The sequence below is a fragment of the Toxorhynchites rutilus genome, chromosome 2 (assembly GCF_029784135.1).
Source record: "Toxorhynchites rutilus septentrionalis strain SRP chromosome 2, ASM2978413v1, whole genome shotgun sequence".
NCBI classification, from domain to species: Eukaryota; Metazoa; Arthropoda; class Insecta; order Diptera; family Culicidae; genus Toxorhynchites; species Toxorhynchites rutilus.
The window spans coordinates 257,527,941-257,550,350 of record NC_073745.1 but is presented as its reverse complement, the minus strand read 5'-3'; the positions used below and the strand labels follow the sequence as shown (position 1 = coordinate 257,550,350).

Genomic DNA, 22,410 nt, shown 5'->3' with positions numbered 1-22,410 from the left:
CGGTGCGCACCTTTGTATGGGGCAAAGGTGCGCATTTGTATTTTTGTATTAAAATAGGTATTTGTCCAATTACAAACACAACTCGAGAAATGCTTGTGCTACGTTTCGAAGGTAATATATATATAGTTTCAATTTGGTAAGCAAACGGAATTTTATTTGCTTTTATTTCAAGAGTTATTGGACGACAACAGTTAAGTGCGCACCTTTGCCCCGCATTACTTTACTGCTCAACAGATTGCATCTTCTTCGTCTTCTTCAATGGCACTAACGTTCCTAGAGGAACTTCGCCGTCTCAACGTAGTATTACTTGCGTCATTTTTATTAGTACTTAGTTGAGATTTCTATGCCAAATAACACGCCTTGAATGCATTCTGAGTGGCAAGCTCTAGAATACGCGTGATCACAGTGCAAGTCGGAGGAAATTTCTTTGACGAAAAATTCCCCCGACCAGAACGGGAATCGAACCCGAACACCCGACATGTTAGTTATGACGCTAACCACTCGGCCACGGGAGCACAACAACAGATTGCATGTTACAATCAAAATAGACGCGTGATTCACGCAAGCACCTACACTGCCCATGTTTGTATAGGAGACGTAAACGACATAATGAACAAAATCAACTTTTTCGCTGTTTCGCATTCTACACAATGTAATACGTTTGCTCAACATGCAAACAAACATTTTTTGTTCGAAAACATTTGAGCAATTTTGAAAAAACATTCCCGAAAAATCACTGTTTGTCCGCATAACAGACGTAATTGCATACAGCTTTCATACATCGATCGAAAATTATCAATTACCAGTATTATGTGCTATCACATTCTTTGTAGAGTCCAAACATGTCTGTCACGATAGTATACTATTACTTAGTGTTTCCTAATAGATGAATATAAGAAACCATTGAAACGCTGCTCATATAATTACTCATATATATTACATATATTAATATATATATATATATATATATATATATATATATATATATATATATATATATATATTACTCATATAATTTCTGTACACGATGAACAAAGAGAAACAATTGTGTTTTTTAAAGTTATAATAACCTAAATTTCTGCATTTGAATCTTCAATTAGATAATGAAACAATCAGATCAGTAGTAAAATTAAAATAATATTGGTTCTTAGCATTATAACTCCTCGGATTCAACATTGAATTATTCCACATACTCAGCATTTACTCATACCATTAGAGTAAGTCACTCCACCATCTTTATGCGATTGATCGTGATATTGGTAAAACTTGTTGCTAAAATTACCAACGTGGCAGATTGCCTTTACAAATTCAATTAATTGAAAAAACACGAACCTGCTGTTTTTATCATATCTCAGAGTATTCTTCAGGTGAAAAGAATATCATAAACTCGCAACAAATCAAAAGCACCTTTTCCAGACATTTCACTAAATTTCGTCAAAACCTTTTTGATTTTATCCGATAACAACTGAAACTACCGACGGAGACGTTTTGACCATTATCGGAATTGTAAATACTAACGCTACAAACAGAGCAGCCTGGTGATTACGTCTAGCTATGCGGACAAATGTTCATTAAAACGATTGATTGTCCGCATAAATAGACGCAAGCGTTTTCAAATTGACAAAAAATATGTTATAATCCGCAAAATCACCTAGGCCTTCTTTTTGCCGATAATATCCTTCAACTGGACAGATCATATTATAGGAAATTTGCATGGTTATGCTTGTAGGCAAAAAACAACAAAAATGCGTTTTCCCAACACTAATGGTGTTGTCGATTACGTCTCCTATGCAATCATGGGCAGTACAACAGGGATGTTCAAATTTTGATCGTAGCACCATTTATGCACCATTGAGAGACTTCAAACAAAACGTTATGTATGAATGGTAGCGAATATTTTGTCCAACACTGTATGCCGAATGTGCACATTAAAGGATAAACATGAATTGGAACCAGAGTGAGAGCAAAGTCGATTTTCGATTTGTTGGAACGATGACAATAAGTCATTTTTTTGCTTGGGATCTTCGTGCCCTTTTGGCTAAAACATTTTTGACTTGACATGCTTCCCTATGTTGAACGTAAACTTTTTTTTCCCCATACTATATGATGTTCAAGTGCAGTGGGCGACATATCGACGTGTGTAAAGCGATTGGAAATTCGATACCGGGTTGGTTATACCACGCACTCGCATCATTCAACTGGTAACAAGATGCATACACCCGGTCTGATAAGCTGCATATCCTGATTATCCTTTTGTCAATAAAACCGAGCCATAGTCCACCCCAAGGCGGGACTGTGAGCGGGTGTTTATAGGTCCATTGGTTGGAACATTATCCCCGCCGTCAGTGGTTACTAGTGGGGTGGTGGGTGGTAGGTGGTAGGTTGTAGTAGAGAAAAGGATAAGCCCTCAGTGGCATACTACCCCGCGCTGGCTAGTACTGGAATGGGAAGAAGGACGCCAGCGATGGGTGGAAACGAGGGCCACGAGGCAGTGAGGCAGCGAACAGCAAATGAGGGTTAGTAGTATTTATTCTGCCCGCGGATAGCTTAGTTTATTCCTTTCGGTCGGTTCGGTAGCACGCGCTCGGATCCGGTAATCACTTGTGGAATACTTGCCTTCATTAATAGTTATGGAATATTCCCCCGAGGGAAAAATGATGCGATGTCATTTGTTTAGTAAGTTCACTTCATTTGCCGATAGTGATTATGAGTAATTCGGTGGAATGAAATGATCATTCGAAAGCTCGAATTTCAGCTAATATTGTGGAAGAGTGATAGTAACCTTTCGTGTAGGTGAAACAACTTTGCGAAGTTTGTGTTTCTAAGGATATCTTACTGCGGACCTCGGAGAAGATTTGCCGAATTCGTGCTAACTCAGGACCGTCGTAAGTATATTCCTATTGTTTGCCGCTGTGTCGTATAAATCATACGACGAATACTTGGAAGGGGTAATGCTTTGGAGTGAAAATGTAACAGGATTTTCCGTGTGATTTATATAATGTAACGGAATACACATAACAAGAAAAGGATTCACTGGAAGGAAGTATACACATTCGAAACTGGAAGCGTGGGAAGCGAAAATAAATAATCATATTTTCTCATTAATTATATATTGAATGAAGGTCAGCCACTGCGACACATCGATATGGGTTTTTTTTCTCGGTGAACTACGGAACCGCCAAATAATTGGAAGTGTACTCTATATCCTCTGACGTGATGAAAAAGTAAGAACTACTTTAGAATAGTTAGTGCAATATTCTGCTGAATCTAGATTTCAGATTTCAGAATTGAGTACTAAGAATTAAGGCGTACTGTTTTCGAATGTATTTTAAAAAAAGAATCGCCACGTTGAAGCTTATGTTTTCAAATACTTGTTCTGTGACAAAAAGAACAAATCTGTTTTGGGTTTCGATAGTGATATTTGGAGAATGAATGCAGTTTTTGAATTCATATCCACTAAGATAATAATTGTTTCGCTCTGTTTAAATTAAATCAAAGTTTTCTAAAATGGGCTTATTCAGCAATTCGATAAACCCTATCTTCATGACCACCCTAATTCGGGATGATGCACACTAAGAGTGATTTAAAAGCATATGGCTGTAAAATTTTTCGATTAGGAAAATATGCAAGGTCTGAACAAAATCGGTGAAATTTTCAGATCAATTCAACATCTATGTATATGAGATTATTGAAAAAAAATTTCCGCCTAATTAATGCTAACTGGAGATTGATTCAAAATCGGCCTGATCAGTGAAAATTAGTGCTTTTTATAATTTTTATAGTTTTATAGTACACTTATTGATAGAATTAGTCGTTCAAAGTATTATGTATCGTTTTCACTGTATACCTATCTCCTATCTGTCTTTCTTACAATTAATGGCTTCCCTGTCGAAATTTTTGAAGTGAAAGTGTACACCAGTAAAGGTGCTCTGTTCTGAGATAGTAGTCAGAAGAGGTTGACTATTGTTACTAGTAAGTTTAAAGCCATTATAAAATGAACAATCTAATCCGGCTGGCCCGATTGGTTTTCTGGATTTCTGTCTGTCTGTCTGTCTGATTCTTATGGACTCGGAAACTACTGAACTGATCAACATGAAAATTGGTATGTAGGGGTTTTTGGGGCCCGGGAAGGTTTTCGTGATAGTTTGAGACCCCTCTAAGGGGGGGCTGCCATACAAATTAAACACAAATTTCTACATTACTCGGGAATAATCAAGCAAATGAAACCAAAATAGGCATATTGATGTTTTAGGGTGCAATAAATGTTTCTATGGTAGTTAGACTCTCCACCCCCCTCTCTAAGGGGTGGCTGCCATACAAATGAAACACAAATTTCTGCATTACTCGAGAATTAATCATTCAAATGAAACCAAATTTGGCATGTGCAGGTTTTAGGATACAATAAATGTTTTTACGGTGGTTGGATACTCCTCCCTCTTCTCTAAGGGGGGGGGGTGGGGGTGCGCTGCCATACAAATGAAACACAAATTTCTGCATAACTCGAAAACTAATCAAGCACATTTTGGGATGTGAGGGTTTTTGGGTATGAGAAATGTTTCTATAATGGTATGATACCCCTCCCTCCTCTGGAATGGAGAGGGGTCCCATAAAAATATTACACATATTTCAACCAAAAATATTCCAACAAAACATGACAATTGAAAATTTTTGGAAAACTCTGAAGGAAAAAGAGAAAATTCGGAAAATCAAATTCCCATATGTCATACAATTACATAGTGACAAGTGCTGTTAGTTCATTTGATGTTTGCGCTAGCGGAATTGATCTTTGTTCGAAACAGGAAATGGATTTCAATGTGTTGAAACGCATTCTTATATCTTCTTCTATCTAAACCAAAAAAGGATCGCCGGATGTGTTGATAAGAGAAGAACTCGAGGAAGGAATTGTCCGATTTAGGGCTGTCTTTATTCTATCATATTTTCTGTATAAAACATTTATTCCATGTAACGGAGAAACATGTTATTTGCAAGTGGTTGAAAAATCTTGAACGAGAATTGTATCTGAAAATAATCTGATAATATAATGATGAGTTTTGTTAGAAATACTAGGAATTTTTATAGTAAAAAGTAAATTCAACGGGGACGAATAGAAGATTGGACCGATGGACTTGCTCATAGTAAGAAAACGTGAATGTTTGAAGGTATTGATTACAAAAAATAAATTTTGGGCGGGACGAAGTTTGCCGGGTCAGCCGGGTTAATTATATAAATTGATTTATACATTATTCAAAGTATTGGCCAACGCTAGCCACTACTTTTCCCATCTTTCTGGCAATTTACAGATTCCGTCACGAAAGAAGCGTTCATTTTTTGAAGCCAGGAAAGAATCCAACCAAATTTTTGATACGCTGTAAAGCAAATTCCATTCAAAGCGTTCTGCATCGATCGAAGCAAATGATAGTCGGAAGGGGCAAGATCTGGGCCTATAAGGCGGATGAACAAGAATTTGTCTTCCGCTATTTTTCAAATTGTTTTTGACTCGAAAAACAACATGAGGCCGAGCGTTGTGATGATGGAATATTATCGGCTCGTGTCTGGTTGCATAATCCGGATGTTTTTCGACAGTAGATAGCTTCAAACGGGAAATTATCACATTGTCCGAACCGTTACCTACAAAACTTAGCCGATGGTGCAGAGCCACCATAAACTTCCACATTTGATACGGTTCAGCTCAATGAGGTACATATGAGGTGGAGCAGTAGGCAGAGTATATTTGGATTGGTGAACAAAATACGGTGTAGTCATTATTTGCATTCAATATGGAATGTATATGAAAGAAACGAAACAATATTAAAATAACTAACAATTTGATGATGTCATGAGCCAAAATGCTCATGAAGTCATGTAATTGATTGTTTTTCAATAGATGATAATTGTATTGTGGCTAATTCCCATCATTTAAGGAGCAAAAACGTCCAGAGTACAGTCGTATTCTTAGTTCTCGGAAATAGCAGAATTTTCAATGAAATGTTGCTTAATTGTAAACTGTTTTTTTCAAATCACATACACTGGTACTGGGAGCCTTCAAAATATCATCATATCATCGCGATGTTCGTCTGCTTCTATGAAGGTGAGAGAGTGAAAATGACACTCGAAAATGTTATTTTTGTTCATCTTTTCCGACACCATTTCACAAATATCCACTGCACACTGTCTCCTTACACTGATATTCAGTGAATACTCCACGAAAAGATCTGTTTTTAATTCATAAAAAACTTGCCGAAAAAAAGCCTTTTCGCATGAATGTGGGAGGCAATTGAATGTAAACACAAATATTGACGTCACAATGTGAAAAGTAGCTTTGGCAGTGCACACTACGCTCGCAAATTCTGCCATCTGCTCCACCTAATAATCCTGCTCATGGGGTTCAGCTGCACCTTTCATCCAATGGAAAATCAGAAAATCAAAAAATTTTCCGCAAATAGTGCTCATTTGCAAACTCGACATTTTCAACGCAGTAAAAATTGAAATTATTGTGAAAAACTCAAAGATTCCTGAACAATATTTGGTAGCCAGATGTCGACACTTCACGAAAATTCCGCCGTCACCGACAACTATTTATAGCAACTTGAGTCATCTTTTGGAAGCGGAACAAATGCTTCACGGCTTACCCCATACTTCTGAGCTATTTTTTGTTGAGATTTGTTACGCTCCAAGTTACGTATAATAAGATTTCGAACATGCATCGAATTTTTGTGACTGCACCTTTCTGTAACAGCTTCAAAAACAATTTACTTGGTTGAAGAAGCTGGCTTTAGAGCTCCAAAATTTATGTTTGTCAGAGATGTGAACAATAACGTGTCAAAAGGGAGGGGTACTCCTATGGAAAATACACAAAAAAAACTATTGTTACAGTAGTGGATTTTTTTTATGCCGTATCATGTAAATTACGATTAAAAAAAAAGAAATAATCGAATCTGGCAAGATGAGCTTAGAAGTTTTTTTTTTCTATACCATTGACTGAAATCAAGAATAGTAAAAAATTATAAGTTTTTGTTAAAATTTGGATATATATTGGGGGTGTTTTTGGGACGGTCACTTTAGTTAGTCAAAAAGTCGATCACCTCTACTCAGGAATCCAATCGGATTTGAAAGTAGCACAATGTAACATTCTATAATCCGATCGCGTCAAATCCTATTGTGTTGTGCAAATTTGGCAACCTTGCCACACAATTCGACAATGACAACGTTGAGCTTGGCGTTGTGTTTTTGTGAAGAGATTTCTCAAATAACATCAAGTAATATTCATCATTTTAATTTGAACAATTTGAAACTGCATTCGGTTCAGCTATTTTATTATAGAATAGCTTCACGAATACGGATGACTTTTTTACGTGTGTTTTGTGTTAAGTAATGTTGCCATTTTTGTATATGTCGATTGGATTTGAATTTCGTACGGATTGCAGAATGTAAATGTCAAATCGTCAAATGTCAATCATATTAGGAAATCCGATCGGATTTCGGAATATGGGTGAATATTCTGAACTGCTCTACGGTTCACTCTATACTCCTCAGTTATTTTCCGTTAATATTCGTTACTTTTTTTTTTTTATCCAAAATATATATTTTATTAAGGCTCATATGGCGTCAGCCTAACGGGGCCGAGAGTTCAATATTTTGACAATGTTTGCTTAGACTATGTTAGTAATATGTAACCGATTACTCGCGGTTGACTCGAGGTTAGTATTACAAGTGTTCTCATAATTGGTATGTCGCAGTCTTCGATGCTCTGTACGTGTGCCCGACACGGGATACTTCCTATTGGGATGCAGCTGACCATTAATCAGTAACGCCCCCCTAGTCTGTACCCCATATCTAGCGTGGTGCGTCTTTCTCGACTCGAGGAATCCAGGATAGAATGGTCACTAGCCGGCGCAATCATCAGCTCGTGTAGAGTTGTCATGAGCGGTACAACCTTTGGCTCTTGTTGAATGATCAGTGGACTGCACAAACTTCGGCCCGTGCATCTGTAAAGAGTGTGTGTATGTATTGCCGCGACTAAGTAAAAGTTTATCGATCGGATAGGAGGGATATGAAACGGGGACACAACGAAGGAAACATCATCAAACATCATTGACATCGGCGTTTCTGAGGAACAGGTATAGATGAAGCAGAAGATCAGGATCCCGGCTACCTAAGATATCCCGGACGGGGATATCCGATTGTCTGCCTTGTGCTCTCAGTGCTCTAGAGAGCTGAGAGCGAGCAGCATGGAACCGGATACACGACCAGACAACATGCTCGATGTCGTGGTAGCCATCGCCACAATCACAAAGATTGTTTGCTGCGAGCCCAATGCGATAGAGATGCGCGTTTAGGTTGTAGTGATTGGACATAAGCCGAGATATCACGCGAATGAAATCACGACCTACATTCAATCCCTTGAACCATGCACTCGTCGAGACCTTAGGGATAATCGTGTGTAACCAACGACCGAACTCATCACCACTCCACATGCGCTGCCAACTTACGAGCGTATACTGACGAGGAATGTGGAAAAATTCATTATAAACAATTTGCCTTTCAAAAACTGTGCCTTCTGAAGCGCCCACCTTAGCTAGCGAATCCGCTTTCTCATTCCCCGGAATCGAGCAATGAGAGGGAACCCATGCTAAGGTAATCTTGAATAATTTTTCGACCAAAACACTCAATAGTTGTCTTATTCTTGTTAGGAAATAAGATGAGCGTTTATCAACTTTCATTGAGCGGATTGCCTCTATTGAGCTGAGACTGTCTGAAAAAATAAAATAGTGGTCGATGGGCAATGTTTCAATGATCCCTAATGCGTAATATATCGCACCCAGTTCAGCGACATACACGGAACAAGGATCTTTGAGTTTGAAAGAGGCACTGGAATTTTCATTGAAGATGCCGAAGCCAGTGGACCCGTTTATGAATGAACCGTCAGTAAAGAACATTTTATCAGATCCAACTTCCCCATATTCTGCCGAAAATATCGGCGGATTAGAATCGGAGCGTAGGTGATCTGGGATTCCATGGATTTTTTGTCGCATGGACAGATCAAAAATGACAGAGGAATTGCAGAAGTAAGGGAAGCAAACTTGGTTGGAGATGCCTGGTGAAGGGTGCACGTCGTGGGTAAGGTACTCATGGTATAAAGACATAAAACTTGACTGAGGAATCAGTTGGAGTAGATTTTCGAAGTTATCAATCACCAATGGATTCATGATCTTGCAACGGATGAGAAATCTGTAGGACAATTCTGTGAACCGAAGAGTAAGCGGGGGTACTCCTGCCAAAACTTCGAGACTCATCGTATGTGTCGAATGCAAACACCCCATGGCTATACGCAAGCAACGATATTGTATTCTCTCCAGCTTGAGAATATGAATCCTGGCAGCTGATCGGAAGCAAAAACTGCCATATTCTAACACTGATAATATCGTTGTTTTGTACAACTGAATGAGGTCTCCTGGATGGGCACCCCACCATGTTCCGGTAATTGTTTGGAGAAAATTGATTCTTTGCTGGCATTTCTGTTTCAAATACGCAATATGTCTCCCCCAGGTACACTTAGAATCAAAATATACACCCAGGTATTTGAAAAACATAGAGCGTTGGATCGTTTTGCCGGATAGGTGAAGCTGGAATTGGGCGGGTTCGTGCTTCCTAGAAAAAACGGCCATTTCAGTTTTCTCCGTAGAGAATTCGATACCTAGCTTGAGGGCCCACGTGAACAGATTGTTCAGGGTATCTTGCAACGACTTTTGCAGAACGACGGGATTAGTACCCGTGATGGAAATAACTCCATCGTCTGCAAGTTGTCTCAGCGTGCAGTCTCTAGTTAGACAATCATCCATATCATTGACGTAAAAACTGTACAAGAGGGGGCTTAGGCAGGAGCCTTGTGGTAGGCCCATAAAACTGTAACGAGAAGATTTCGAGCTGCCATGAGAGAAAATCATGTGCTTTTCTGACAGTAAATTGTACAGGAAATTGTTAAGAATTGGTGAAAGTCCACGATTATGAAGCTTCTCTGAGAGAATTTCCATGGAAACTGAATCAAATGCCCCTTTGATATCGAGAAAAACGGAAGCCATTTGTTCCTTGCGAGCAAATGCGATTTGGATTTCAGAAGATAGCAGCGCGAGACAATCATTTGTCCCTCTACCTCGGCGGAAGCCAAACTGCGTATTTGACAGCAAATTGTTCGTTTCGACCCACTTGTCCAAACGAAGTAGAATCATTTTCTCTAACAATTTACGAATACAGGATAACATGTCAATCGGCCTATACGAGTTGTGATCGCAAGCCGGCTTGTTGGGTTTCCGTATGGCTATCACTCTCACTTGTCTCCAGTCATGCGGGACAATATTCAGCTCCAGAAACTTGTTGAACAAGTTCAGCAAACGCTGTTTTGCCAAGTCGGGAAGATTTTTCAACAAGTTGAATTTAATCTTGTCCGACCCCGGAGCTGAATTGTTACATGAGAGAAGGGCAATTGAGAATTCCACCATCGAAAAATTCTCATAATCGCTTTGAAGTGGAATGTCGCGTACGATGTATTGTGCAGGAGCGGTGTCGGGGCAAACCTTCCTTTCAAAGTTAAAAATCCAACGGTCAGAGTATTCCTCACTTTCGTTTGTATGGTTCCAGCCACGCATTTTCCTAGCCGTATTCCAAAGAGTGCTCATAGCGGTCTCCCTTGACAAACCATTGACGAACTTCCGCCAATATCCACGCTTTTTTGCTTTAATCAAACCTTTTAGTTTGGCTTCTAGAGCTTGGTACTTTAGAAACCATTCCACTAATCCAGTTTTCCTGAATTTTTTGAAAGCGGATGATTTTTCAAGGTAGACCTTTGAACACTCCTTGTCCCACCAAAGTGATGGAGGACGACGTCGGAAAGTGGTAGCCGGTACACGTTTCTTTTGAGCTTGAAGTGCGCTTTCGTAAATCAAACTCGATATAAAGTTATACTCTTCGAGTGGAGGAAGTTCATGCATTGAAACAATTGCTTCAGATATTATTTCCGCAAATGTTCTCCAGTCAATATTCTTTGTGAGGTCATACGAAATATTGACTGACTCATGAGAGCTTGATTCATTAGCGATCGATAAAATTATTGGTAGGTGATCACTACCGTGGGAATCTTGGATCGTTACTTTTGAAATCTATAAAATAAATAAAAAATTTAAATAAAAAAATAAAAAATTTGAAATCTATAAAAAAAATTGTTGCCGAGAATCGGACCGGATAGGGAAATCTCAACACGTCTTTTAGCAGCCGTTACTGTTCAAGCAGCTTTAAAGCTGAAATATATTTTGAATATATTCATTTGTCTTGATACATGTTATATTTCTTACATTTTAGTTTGCGTTTTCCTGAATAAATCTATCCTTCCAACATAATCCAATCCTCGGGTTCAATATACAATCTGCGATAAATTCATTTTAAATTTCAATTCCTATTCCATATCATCATACATACTGTTACTTCGGCTTTTCACACCTATTTTAATACCTTTCTAATCTGCCTAATATTTCAATTTTCCCAAATTACCGCTATAAATCCTTCTACTCCTTTTATTCACTCTATTATCTTCACTTTTTCCATTTGTTTTTGTTCTTAATACACTGAGCTGTCAACTGACTGTTCCGTCTCACTCTCATTGAATGGCAGTTGCCAATTGTCTAGGGCTCCCGGAATTCACTAGTCCCTCCTGTCAGAACTGCCGTCTGTTGCACGGTGGGTTCGACAACATTCCCCCTTCCGTGTAGTTCCGGGATAGCCCAGATTCTTCCACCGTAACTCATTTTACGATATCCAGCAATGCTAGCTTCACCGCTGGTCGTGTTATTATTCCGTTCGCCGTTTTGACTTCAGCTTTGCGTACCTGACCGTCCTTCCCTTCTGTAACGTTGATGATTCTGCCTCTCATCCATCCATTCCGTTTGTTCTCATCGATCACTATAACAAGATCTCCTATCTCCAATGCCTTCACTGGTTGGTACCACTTCGTACGCCTCGCCAATTCTGGTAGATACTCGCGGATCCATCTCCTCTAAAATTTATCGATTAGACCTTGTGCCAACTTCCAGCTGTCTCGAAGTGTCGTTACGCCTTCAGTTAAAGGTGTTGGTAGTTGATCAATACCACGGGTTCCGTAAAGCAGGAAATGATTCGGAGTGATTGCCTCAGCATCAGATGAATCCAACGCGACATATGTTAGAGGTCTGGAGTTGACCACTGCTTCAGCCTCCAGTGCAACTGTTTCCAGCACCTCATCGCTGGGATGGTGGGGATGATCGCTGATTGTGGCCATGGCCGTTTTGACCGAGCGTACCAAGCGCTCCCAGGCACCACCCATATGTGGTGCGGAGGGAGGATTGAACTGCCATTTCGTCCTAGCGTTGGTGAACGTCGCTGCACAATGTTCGTTGACCGCCCGAAGCTGACCCTTCAATAGGTTGTTCGCTCCGATAAAATTGGTGCCATTGTCGGAATAAAAGGTTTCTGGTGCTCCTCGGCGCGCTATAAATCGTCGGATAGCCATCACGCACGATTGAGTTGTGAGACTATGCACTATTTCCAAGTGAATCGCTCTTATGGAAAGGCAGGTGAATAATGCTACCCAGCGCTTGACAAGACTGCGACCTTGCTTCACCAAGATTGGCCCGAAGTAATCAACTCCTGAATGTGTAAATGGACGGACGAATGATGTTAGACGCACTGTTGGAAGCGGTGCCATGATCGGGGGCCGTGGGGCCGCCTTGTTGACTCGACACCATGGACATTCCTTGGAGACTCGTCTGATCAAGTTTCGTAGAGATGGTATACGAAAACGCTGTCGCATCTCATTGAGTACAGTTTCGTTATTCGCATGTAGAAAGCGGCAGTGGTAGCTGTTAACGAGGAGGGACGTTAGATGGTGATTGTTTGGAAGAATGATTGGATACTTAGCTTGGAACGGGGCGTTTGGTGCAGCCCCTATTCGGCTGTTCATTCTCATAACTCCTACATCGTCTATGTACGGTGTTAGCTGGTACAGTTGACTGCACATGTACGGTTTCATTTGATTCGCCAAGGGGTTTTGCTGATTATAGTGCAGTGATGTATATTCATCCGCATAGCACTCTATTTGTACCTGACGCCAAAGCAGGTTTTCCGCTTCACGATACTCATCGCATGATATCCAAGGACGAAGCTGCTGCTTTTTGAGCCTTTTGATTGCTCTTAGTACGTACGCGGTGGAGCGTAGTAGTCGGTGCCACTTAGAGAAACGCTTCACCTCGATAAGTGGTTGGAACGTCGAATGATGGTGGGTATAAACAGCCCGGAGCTCTTCTGTAGCTGGAGGTATCTCTCCTTTGCTCACTGGCCAGCTTTCAACTGATTTACTCAGAAATAGTGGTCCCTGAAACCATCGCCCTTCTGGATCGAAGCTAGGACCAGATCCCCACTTGGTTGCTTCATCTGCCACGTTGTGCTTGGACTTCAGATGGTGCCATTCATCAACGGTGGTTAGACTTAGGATCTCCCCTACTCGAAATGCCACGAACGGGTGGTAACGTCGACTATCCGAACGCAGCCAGGCCAACACCGTTGCGGAATCAAGCCAGAGAAAGCGTTGACTGATGGGGAGACTTATGTGTTTGCAGATACTGTCTGCCAAACGACTACCTATCATCGCGGCCTGCAGCTCCAATCGTGGAATGGAAAGAGGCTTAAGCGGGGCCACCTTTGACTTCGCCGCTACAAGTGCACATCTTATTATGCCACCATCGACAATTCGTAGGTATGCTACGCATGCGTATGCTTCTTCACTAGCGTCGACGAACACATGCAGTTGAACGCTGTTGAGAGCTCCACTATTAGCACCTCTGAAGAAACACCTTGGAATCATTACTGCATCTAACTCTAAAATGAGTTGACTCCACCTAGACCATTTCTCCCATAGATGCTCGGTAATTTGTTCATCCCAGTCTGTACCCGATCTCCAAATGTCTTGCATAAGAATTTTCCCTTGTGCCACGAAATGTGCTATCAGTCCAAGGGGATCAAACAGCGACATCACTGTTCGTAGCACCTGACGTTTCGTCGGAATTGTTCGATCTACAATCAACTTCAAAATTTCCGGCTTTAAAGAAGGTTCAAAGGTGAAATCGTCAGAGTCAGGTCTCCACACCATGCCAAGAACTCGCTCCTTTTCTCCCAACGGATCCAGATTCAACGACTTATTTGCAGGACAATCCTTCACTCCCACTCGCTGCATAACTTCATCTGAGTTGCTGACGAAATTGCGGATCTCAAATCCACCTCGAGCATGGACCAACTTAACATCGTTCCACAACTGTACCGCGTCATCTTCAGTTTCTACACTATCCAGGTAGTCATCAACATAGTGGCTGTAAATAATGGCGTGCGCTGCTCTCGGGTATTTTGATGCGTGTTCCTCGGCGTTTTTGTTCTTGACGAACTGCGCCGAGCTAGACGAACAGGTGGCGCCGAACGTTGCCACATCCATGACGAATATCTGTGGAAGCATATCAGGGGAAAATCTCCACAAGAACCGTTGCGCCTGTTTGTCGAGGTCTCGAATGCGTATCTGGTGGAACATTTCTCGTATGTCTGCACAGATAGCAATGTTCCTCTGTCTAAAACGGAGTAGTACGCCAAAGAGCGCCGTTAGCAGGTCTGGACCTCTGAGCAACATGTCGTTAAAACAAACGCCTTTAGAACACGCTGCTGCATCCCAGATCAGACAAATCTTGCCGGGTTTTTTGGGATTTTGTACGACCCCTAAGGGTAAATACCAAACTCGGCTCGAGTCGGTTGAATCCAATTCATTCTTGGTTATTCGATGAGCGTATCCTTTCTCCTCATATGACACGATCTGCTCGTGAACTTTTTGCCTTAGCGCAGGATCTTTCTCCAGTCGTTTCTCGAGTGCGATCAATCTCCTCTCTGCCATCTTGAAACTATCCGGGAAGCTTACATCGTCGTGCTTCCAAACAAGACCCGTCTCGAAGCCAAGCCCTACTCGTCGTGTGGTATTCTCCATAATCTCCCTGGCACGTTTGTCAACTTCTGCTTCAGGTTTAACCGTGATTATAGCTTCCTCAATGCCAAAGAATTTCTTCATCTGTTGGTGCAATTCACGATTCCCCATATCTTGCTCGGAATGATGATGCAGGCGTTCTAAGGATTGACCCACACCAGAACTTCTACCAAAGATGCACCAGCCCAGTCTTGTTTTTGCTGCCACTGGATCGTCACCTCTGCCTTCACGAATTTTTAAAGTGGAGAGTAGTCGTGCATGTTCCAGTCCAACTATAATACCCGGAATTGCTTCCGAATAACTCCGCACCGGCAGACCCTTGAGGTGTGGATACGCTTCCGTTAATGCATCATACTGTAGCGTTTGTTTTGGTAGGTTGAGTCTCTTAACTGTGCGTACGTTGTTCATTTGGAAACGATTCTTCCCACCTTCTCCGGTGATGACGATTGAAACACGCTTCGAATCTTTTTCCTCCCGACTAATATTGCCTGTCCAATTGAGCCAGAGTGATTCAGTTGCACCTTCTAACCCAAGTTTGGCAGCTATTCCCGCTTCCATTAGTGTAGATGAAGAACCGTCATCTAGAAACGCAAACGTGTGGACGCGCTTTTCCCCTGCTTCGATTGTCACCGGCAAATATCGAAAAAGAGTACATGGTAATACTTGATGATAATGGTTGTGTACTACGTTCCCGTTCCCGCTGGCAGCTGAACTGGCTCTAAACTGACTGTTCGTCATTACAGTTGTGCGAGAATGCAGCAACTCGTGGTGACGGAGTCGACATCTGTCCACTCCACATTCTCTTCCGGATCGACATGGCCACTTCCGATGGGGAATTAAGCAGATCCTGCACAATCCTTTCTGACGCATCGCCGTCCATCTGGCATCTATATCCAACGCTTTGAACGGTCCACACGATAGAATCTCGTGATTTGGGTTGGAACAGTACGCACAGGTCTTCTTAGACATTTCTTCGATTGGATTTGATTCCGGAATTTCCTCTACATCAGGTGAGCTTTGTGTATGTACAAAAAGCTTCGACTTGGTGTGGTTCTGTTTGGTTGACTTCAACGAAAGCGTTGCTAGATCTGGTAGTGTCACATCGGAAGCTGTGTTCACGAAGTCGGACATAAACCCTCCAAACGTGGCCAAGTTGACGTTCGGACAAGCTCTCTTGTAGGCAGACCACTGCATCTTCCAAATGGCTGGCAGCTTCTCAACCAGCTCGTGTAGCAACATAGGATTACAAAGGTGCTCGTGAAGCTGCGCAAGCTTCATATGGTCCACAAGATTCTGTACTGCCAACCCAAATTCAATCACCGTCCTGAGGTTATCGACCTTTGGTGCTGCAACCTCTCGTAACTTATTGAGTAAGGAGAAGATTAGTACTTCTGGTCTCCCGTATATTTTTCGCAGAGTTTCAACCACGTATGGTACCGACTCAGGTAAGAGGAGACGACTTTTAACCGCAAGTAACGCAGGACCGTCCAAACATCGCTGAAGTCTGGACAAATTCTCCGCATCGGAATAACCACATGCCTCCGTGGTGTTGCAGAAGGCGCTATAAAACATCGGCCACTCTTCTGGATCTCCTGTGAACTTCGGTAGATCTCTATACATCACTTGGCGAGCTGCGAGTTGAATTGCTGACGGACCGAGGTTTCCCTGTTGAGTAGTTGCCATCATTGGGAAACCTTGCGAAACGGGCTGGACTCCTGAACCTGCAGATGTGTAAATTCCTCCTTGAAAGGCTCCTTGACGCGCAAAATTTGGAGGCATCCAAGACCCTGCAATGCTTGAGATGGATGGTAAACTCACGACTGGTGGTGGTGGTATAGCAGCAGAGGGTAACGACGAAAATACGGATGGCGGAAGGGTGGTGGTGGTAGCTGGCAGTGGTGGATGAACCAATAAAGGAACCGTAACAGTGAATGGTGGAGCAGTAAAGAAACCGGATGAAGTAGCCATCGTTCCCGGGAGCCTATAATCGCTCGTTCCGCAGCCATTTATTAGTGGATTCCCTTGCATCACATACGAACTAGTTGGAATGAACTGAGGAACTGTAATTGCCGTTGAATAATTTATTGGAACAGTGGAGGAAATGTTCGACACCGGTGTTTGCTGCAGCGATTCAATTGGACCAAGTCGACTTCGAGAGAACTGAGGGGTAGAAGTAGAATTCGGCGGCACTTGTCCAGTTTCTTGTACGACTTCTTGACGGGATACACCAACCGGCAACATGACACTAAACGGGGGGTCTATGGTCGTTGCTTGCACGGAAGCATTGATTTGCGAGAACGACGCTGGAATCGCTGCATGCTGGGCGCTCGTCTGGTCATGAAGTGGGGGAACCTGTGTGGAGGGATTGTTCCCATCCTGTTCCCTACTCAACCACTCCTGTACTTTCTCACGGCTCCTCCTGCTGCTTGCATTACTATCCCTACTAGTGCCGGCATCGCCTAGTCTCGCCCTTAGTAGACCGAACTTATCGTTTAAATATTTCCGCTCTTCTTCCATTCGCTTCAGGCGGGCTTTCTCTTCTTCTTCGATGTTTCTTTTCCTTACTGCTTCTGCTTCATCCAGATGTTTCAAATGTAATCTTCTTTCCTCTTCTAATTGCGTTAGACTTAGCTGAATCTCTTGTTGTGATCGGTGGGAGGTATTACTACGACGAGACGAGCGAGATTTATGGCTCGATACCTCGGACACTTCTATAACCTTGCAGTTATCGCATTTCCAGCTGCGCTCAGCATCCCCGATAGAATCCGTCACTCCGACACAGTCAAAATGGGCCCACATGCCACAGCAATCACATCCTACCATATTGTTGGCTGAATCAGACCGATTGCACCTACCGCAGTTGTGATTATTGTTCGGATCAGCGTTAGATTCCATCTTCTCGCGTTGTAGTCAAGTAAAATCTTTAAAGAATGTTGCCGAGAATCGGACCGGATAGGGAAATCTCAACACGTCTTTTAGCAGCCGTTACTGTTCAAGCAGCTTTAAAGCTGAAATATATTTTGAATATATTCATTTGTCTTGATACATGTTATATTTCTTACATTTTAGTTTGCGTTTTCCTGAATAAATCTATCCTTCCAACATAATCCAATCCTCGGGTTCAATATACAATCTGCGATAAATTCATTTTAAATTTCAATTCCTATTCCATATCATCATACATACTGTTACTTCGGCTTTTCACACCTATTTTAATACCTTTCTAATCTGCCTAATATTTCAATTTTCCCAAATTACCGCTATAAATCCTTCTACTCCTTTTATTCACTCTATTATCTTCACTTTTTCCATTTGTTTTTGTTCTTAATACACTGAGCTGTCAACTGACTGTTCCGTCTCACTCTCATTGAATGGCAGTTGCCAATTGTCTAGGGCTCCCGGAATTCACTAGTCCCTCCTGTCAGAACTGCCGTCTGTTGCACGGTGGGTTCGACAACAAAAATAAAAAAAAAATAAGATCTCGGAACTGTATTGAAATGTTGTGTCCGCCCATTTTTTCAAAGTTTTAAAAACAATTCACTAGGTCACGAGAAGTCGGCTTTAGAGCTCCAAAATGTTGTAGAAAAAATGTAAACAAAAAAGTGTCAAAACTGAGAGGCGCACTGATGTATAATACACAATAAAATATTATTAGGGTTGTGGTTTTTATTGACGTAGGCCTACTTCAGGTCACGTTCTTATGAAATGAAGTTAACGTTAATATCTATTTTCGCTACGAACGAATTCTGATGATTTGCATACCAATAGAATAGTAAATTCTCTTAGATTCGTTCGATATGCTGTGCATTACCATTCCCTTATTTGTGAACGGTTAAAATTGATGAAAATTGGAATTATTTCCATTTTCCCACACATTTGTTTTATCCGTTAGTGTGCTTTCATGCCCGTACCGTCAATTGTCGAATTTACGCAAAGCTCCATCAGCTTATTCGACAACTATACTAAAGATCAGAACCACAGAAGTGCTAAAAATGTTTAAGGGTGCTCATACACTGTTTGACCGAAGACAAATATTTGTACTGATCAAATATTAGGCTGTCAAAAAAGCCCTGCGCTATTTCCGCGAGGTGTCGTTGTAAGCGCGTAGTTCTAGTTGTATTCGTTGTATCGAGTCATACTATAGCTTGTTGGAAAGGTATTTTTGCGCGCTATAATATAGTCCTTGACAGTGTTTTGTTTGGTTAAGTCGTTCGTGAGTTATAGTGTCGCAAATATGGAGCAAAATAAAGAGAAAATCCGACATATTTTACAGTACTACTATGACAAAATGGCAAAAATGCATCTCAAGCTGCCAATAAAATTTGTGCAGTTTATGGACCCGATACAGTTTCCATTTCCACCGAACAACGATGGTTTCAACGTTTTCGTTCTGGGGTAGAGGTCGTCGAAGATGCGCCACGCTCCGGAAGGCCTGTCGTCGAAAATTGTGACAAAATCGCTGAATTAGCCGATAAAGACCGGCATAGTAGCAGCCGTAGCATCGGCCAAGAGCTGGGGATAAGTCATCAAACCGTTATTAACCATTTGAAGAAGCTTGGATTCAAATAACATCTTTGGCCGTATCGACGCATGTGAATCGCTGCTGAATCGCAACAAAATCGACCCGTTTCTGAAGCGGATGGTGACTGGCGATGAAAAGTGGGTCACTTACGACAATGTGAAGCGCAAACGGTCGTGGTCGAAGCCCGCTGAAGCGGCTCAGACGGTGGCCAAGCCCTCATTAACGGCCAGGAAGGTTCTGCTGTGTGTTTGGTGGGATTGTCAAGGAATAATCTATTATGAGCTGCTTCCCTATGGCCAAACGCTCAATTCGGACCTGTACTGCCAACAACTGGACCGCTTGAAGGTAGCACTCATGAAGAAGAGGCCATCTTTGATAAACAGAGGCCGCATTGTCTTCCATCAGGACAACGCCAGGCCACACACTTCTTTGGTGACGCGCCGAGCTCCGGGAGCTCGGATGGGAGGTTCTTTTGCATCCGCCGTATTGTCCGGACCTTGCACCAAGTGACTACCACCTGTTTTTGTCCATGGCGAACGAGCTAGGTAGTCAGAAGTTAGCCACAAAAGAGGCCTGTGAAAATTGGCTATCCGAGTTTTTTGCTAATAAGGAAGCGAGCTTCTATAACAGGGGTATTATGAAGTTGGTATCTCGTTGGGAACAAGTCATCGAACAAAACGGCGCATATTTGACTTAAAACAGATGGTTGTAACTAATTTTATGAACAAATGAAAATTCAAAAAAAATACCGCAGGACTTTTTTGACAGCCTAATATATTAGACACAAAACACGACAAGCAATTATTCAGTTGTTGGATACCTCAAATATTTTTTTGGTCTGTTATTTGAACCTGTCGGTATATGGTTAGTTTATCTTAAATAATACAGTCATTTTTTTCCATCTTCGACGTTTGACGTTGTTTGCCACTGTTGATAATTGAAGAGTGGCAAATAAAATAGTGTTCGTGCGAATTTCAAACCAAAATATTTAGTCACCGAACAGACAATGTACGGCCACTTTAGGCGCTTGAAAGCGAGAATCGGTCGGGATTATTTTTATTCATTTCTATTTAAATTCATTTTAACCATTAAATGTCGTCAGTTAATGGTAAGTAAGTAAGATTTTTGTATACACCAAGGTTTTTTACGCGGTTGGTACGAGGTTTTTTTTACGGATTTTCCAATTAACGCGGATTTTTCAATCAGCGCGTTTCTTTTTACGCGGATTTTCCAATTAACGCGGTTTTTTTTACTTGGGTACCGTGTAAAAAAAGACCAGAGCAATATTTCCTCTCACTCCGCTCCCATTTCGTCTTCATGCTCCGTCAGAACATATGAGGGTAATCAATGCTTGCGACAAAAATTAGCGATTATGACGGAAATTAGTGCCACGATCTCTCTATCACGATGCTTACGTAGATTTTAGGTGACCTGGTTTTTTTACGCGATTTTTCCAATTAACGCGGTTTTTTACAAGGTACGTATCCCCCGCGTAAAAAACCTGGGTGTATTTCCAATGGATCCAACACACGATTGGAGCAAAGTCATAGATAAACTTCGAAATTGTTAAGTTTGTAAATTCATATAGGTTATAAGTACTAACATCCGGACATTTTTCAGAAGCTCAGGTGGATAATGGCGATGCAATCAACAGCATATGAAGTTTGTTGATATCATTAATTATCCAGGGAATTCCGTTCGACCGATACGAGTAAGATCTGCAGTATTTGAAGCGCAACATATGCCATCCATCGTTTGCCTAGTAGAAATGTAAATTACAACACTTATACCAAGCCTTCCTTCATATGTTATAAATGAAACAATGTAAAATGATGATTTTCTAATCTTTGGAGCGTAGAAAGAATACTTGAAACTGGCAAATTTGAAAATTCAGCTTTTTCTAAAAAAATCAAACGAATTTGATATAAAAAACATCATCATTTTACTTGCTGTGCCATCAGGTTGTCAATCCTTAATCCATCCAGTAAGCGAACAACATTCATTCCCAATGCTGATATCACACACACACACACACACACATATATATATATATATATATATATATATATATATATATATATATATATATATATATATATATATATATATATATATATATATATATATATATATATATATATATATATATATATATATATATAGACACAAGAATGAAAGGAAATGAATGGAAAATATTCTGAAATAGTAGGGCAATTTTGTGCGTTGAAGGAACACATTGATTTCCATGTCGCTGCACGTTCGAATTACTGCACTGAATACCAACAAGTGAGGGTTATTTTATTCGAGAGAAATGAATAATATTTTCTCACTCATTTGCATTTCAGTTGCCCTCAGAAAGACGCGAGTCAACGTCTTCTCGCCTAGCTGTTTTATTTTACTACTAGCTGACCCGGCAAACTTCGTCCCAAAATTTGTTTTTTTGTTATCAATACCTTCAAACATTCACGTTTTCTTACTATGAGCAAGTTCATGGGTCCAATCGCAGAACTGTTCATTGATTGGTCTTCTAATCGACCCCGTTGAATTTTGTACATTTATTGCACCCTTAAACCTCCACATGCAAAATTTGGTTCCATTTGCTTGATTAATTCTCGAGTAATGCAGAAATTTGAGCTTCATTTGAATGGCAGACCCCCCCCCCCTTCGAGAGAGGGGAGGAGTGTCTATTCACTATGGAAACGTTTCGTGTCCCCTAAAATATTCGCATGACAAATTTGGCTCCATTTGCTTGATTAGTTTTTTGAATTATGCAGAAATTTGTCCTTCATTTGTATGACAGCTCCCCTTAGAGAGGGGAGTGGAGTGTCTAACTACCATAAAAACATTT

General features: G+C 41.2%; 2 protein-coding genes across 2 annotated transcripts in view; one reads left to right on the top strand and one right to left on the bottom strand.

Moving 5' to 3' along the window:
- Window positions 1-2,626: 2,626 nt before the first annotated feature.
- LOC129764841 (uncharacterized) overlaps window positions 2,627-22,410 on the top strand; it is a 433,851-nt gene continuing 414,067 nt past the window's right edge. Inside the window, exon 1 of the mRNA XM_055764364.1 lies at window positions 2,627-2,885. The gene's annotated coding sequence lies outside the window, so the exon portion shown is untranslated. The remainder of the gene's footprint in view (window positions 2,886-22,410) is intronic.
- Window positions 12,044-17,557, bottom strand: LOC129766837 (uncharacterized). The gene has a single exon (XM_055767438.1). It carries the CDS (start codon window positions 17,555-17,557, stop codon window positions 12,044-12,046), a length of 5,514 nt encoding a protein of 1,837 aa, XP_055623413.1.

Coding starts and splice junctions, on each gene's coding strand:
- LOC129766837 (XM_055767438.1), bottom strand. CDS start 17,557: ATGGAAGAAGAGCGGAAATATTTAAACGATAAGTTCGGTCTACTAAGG.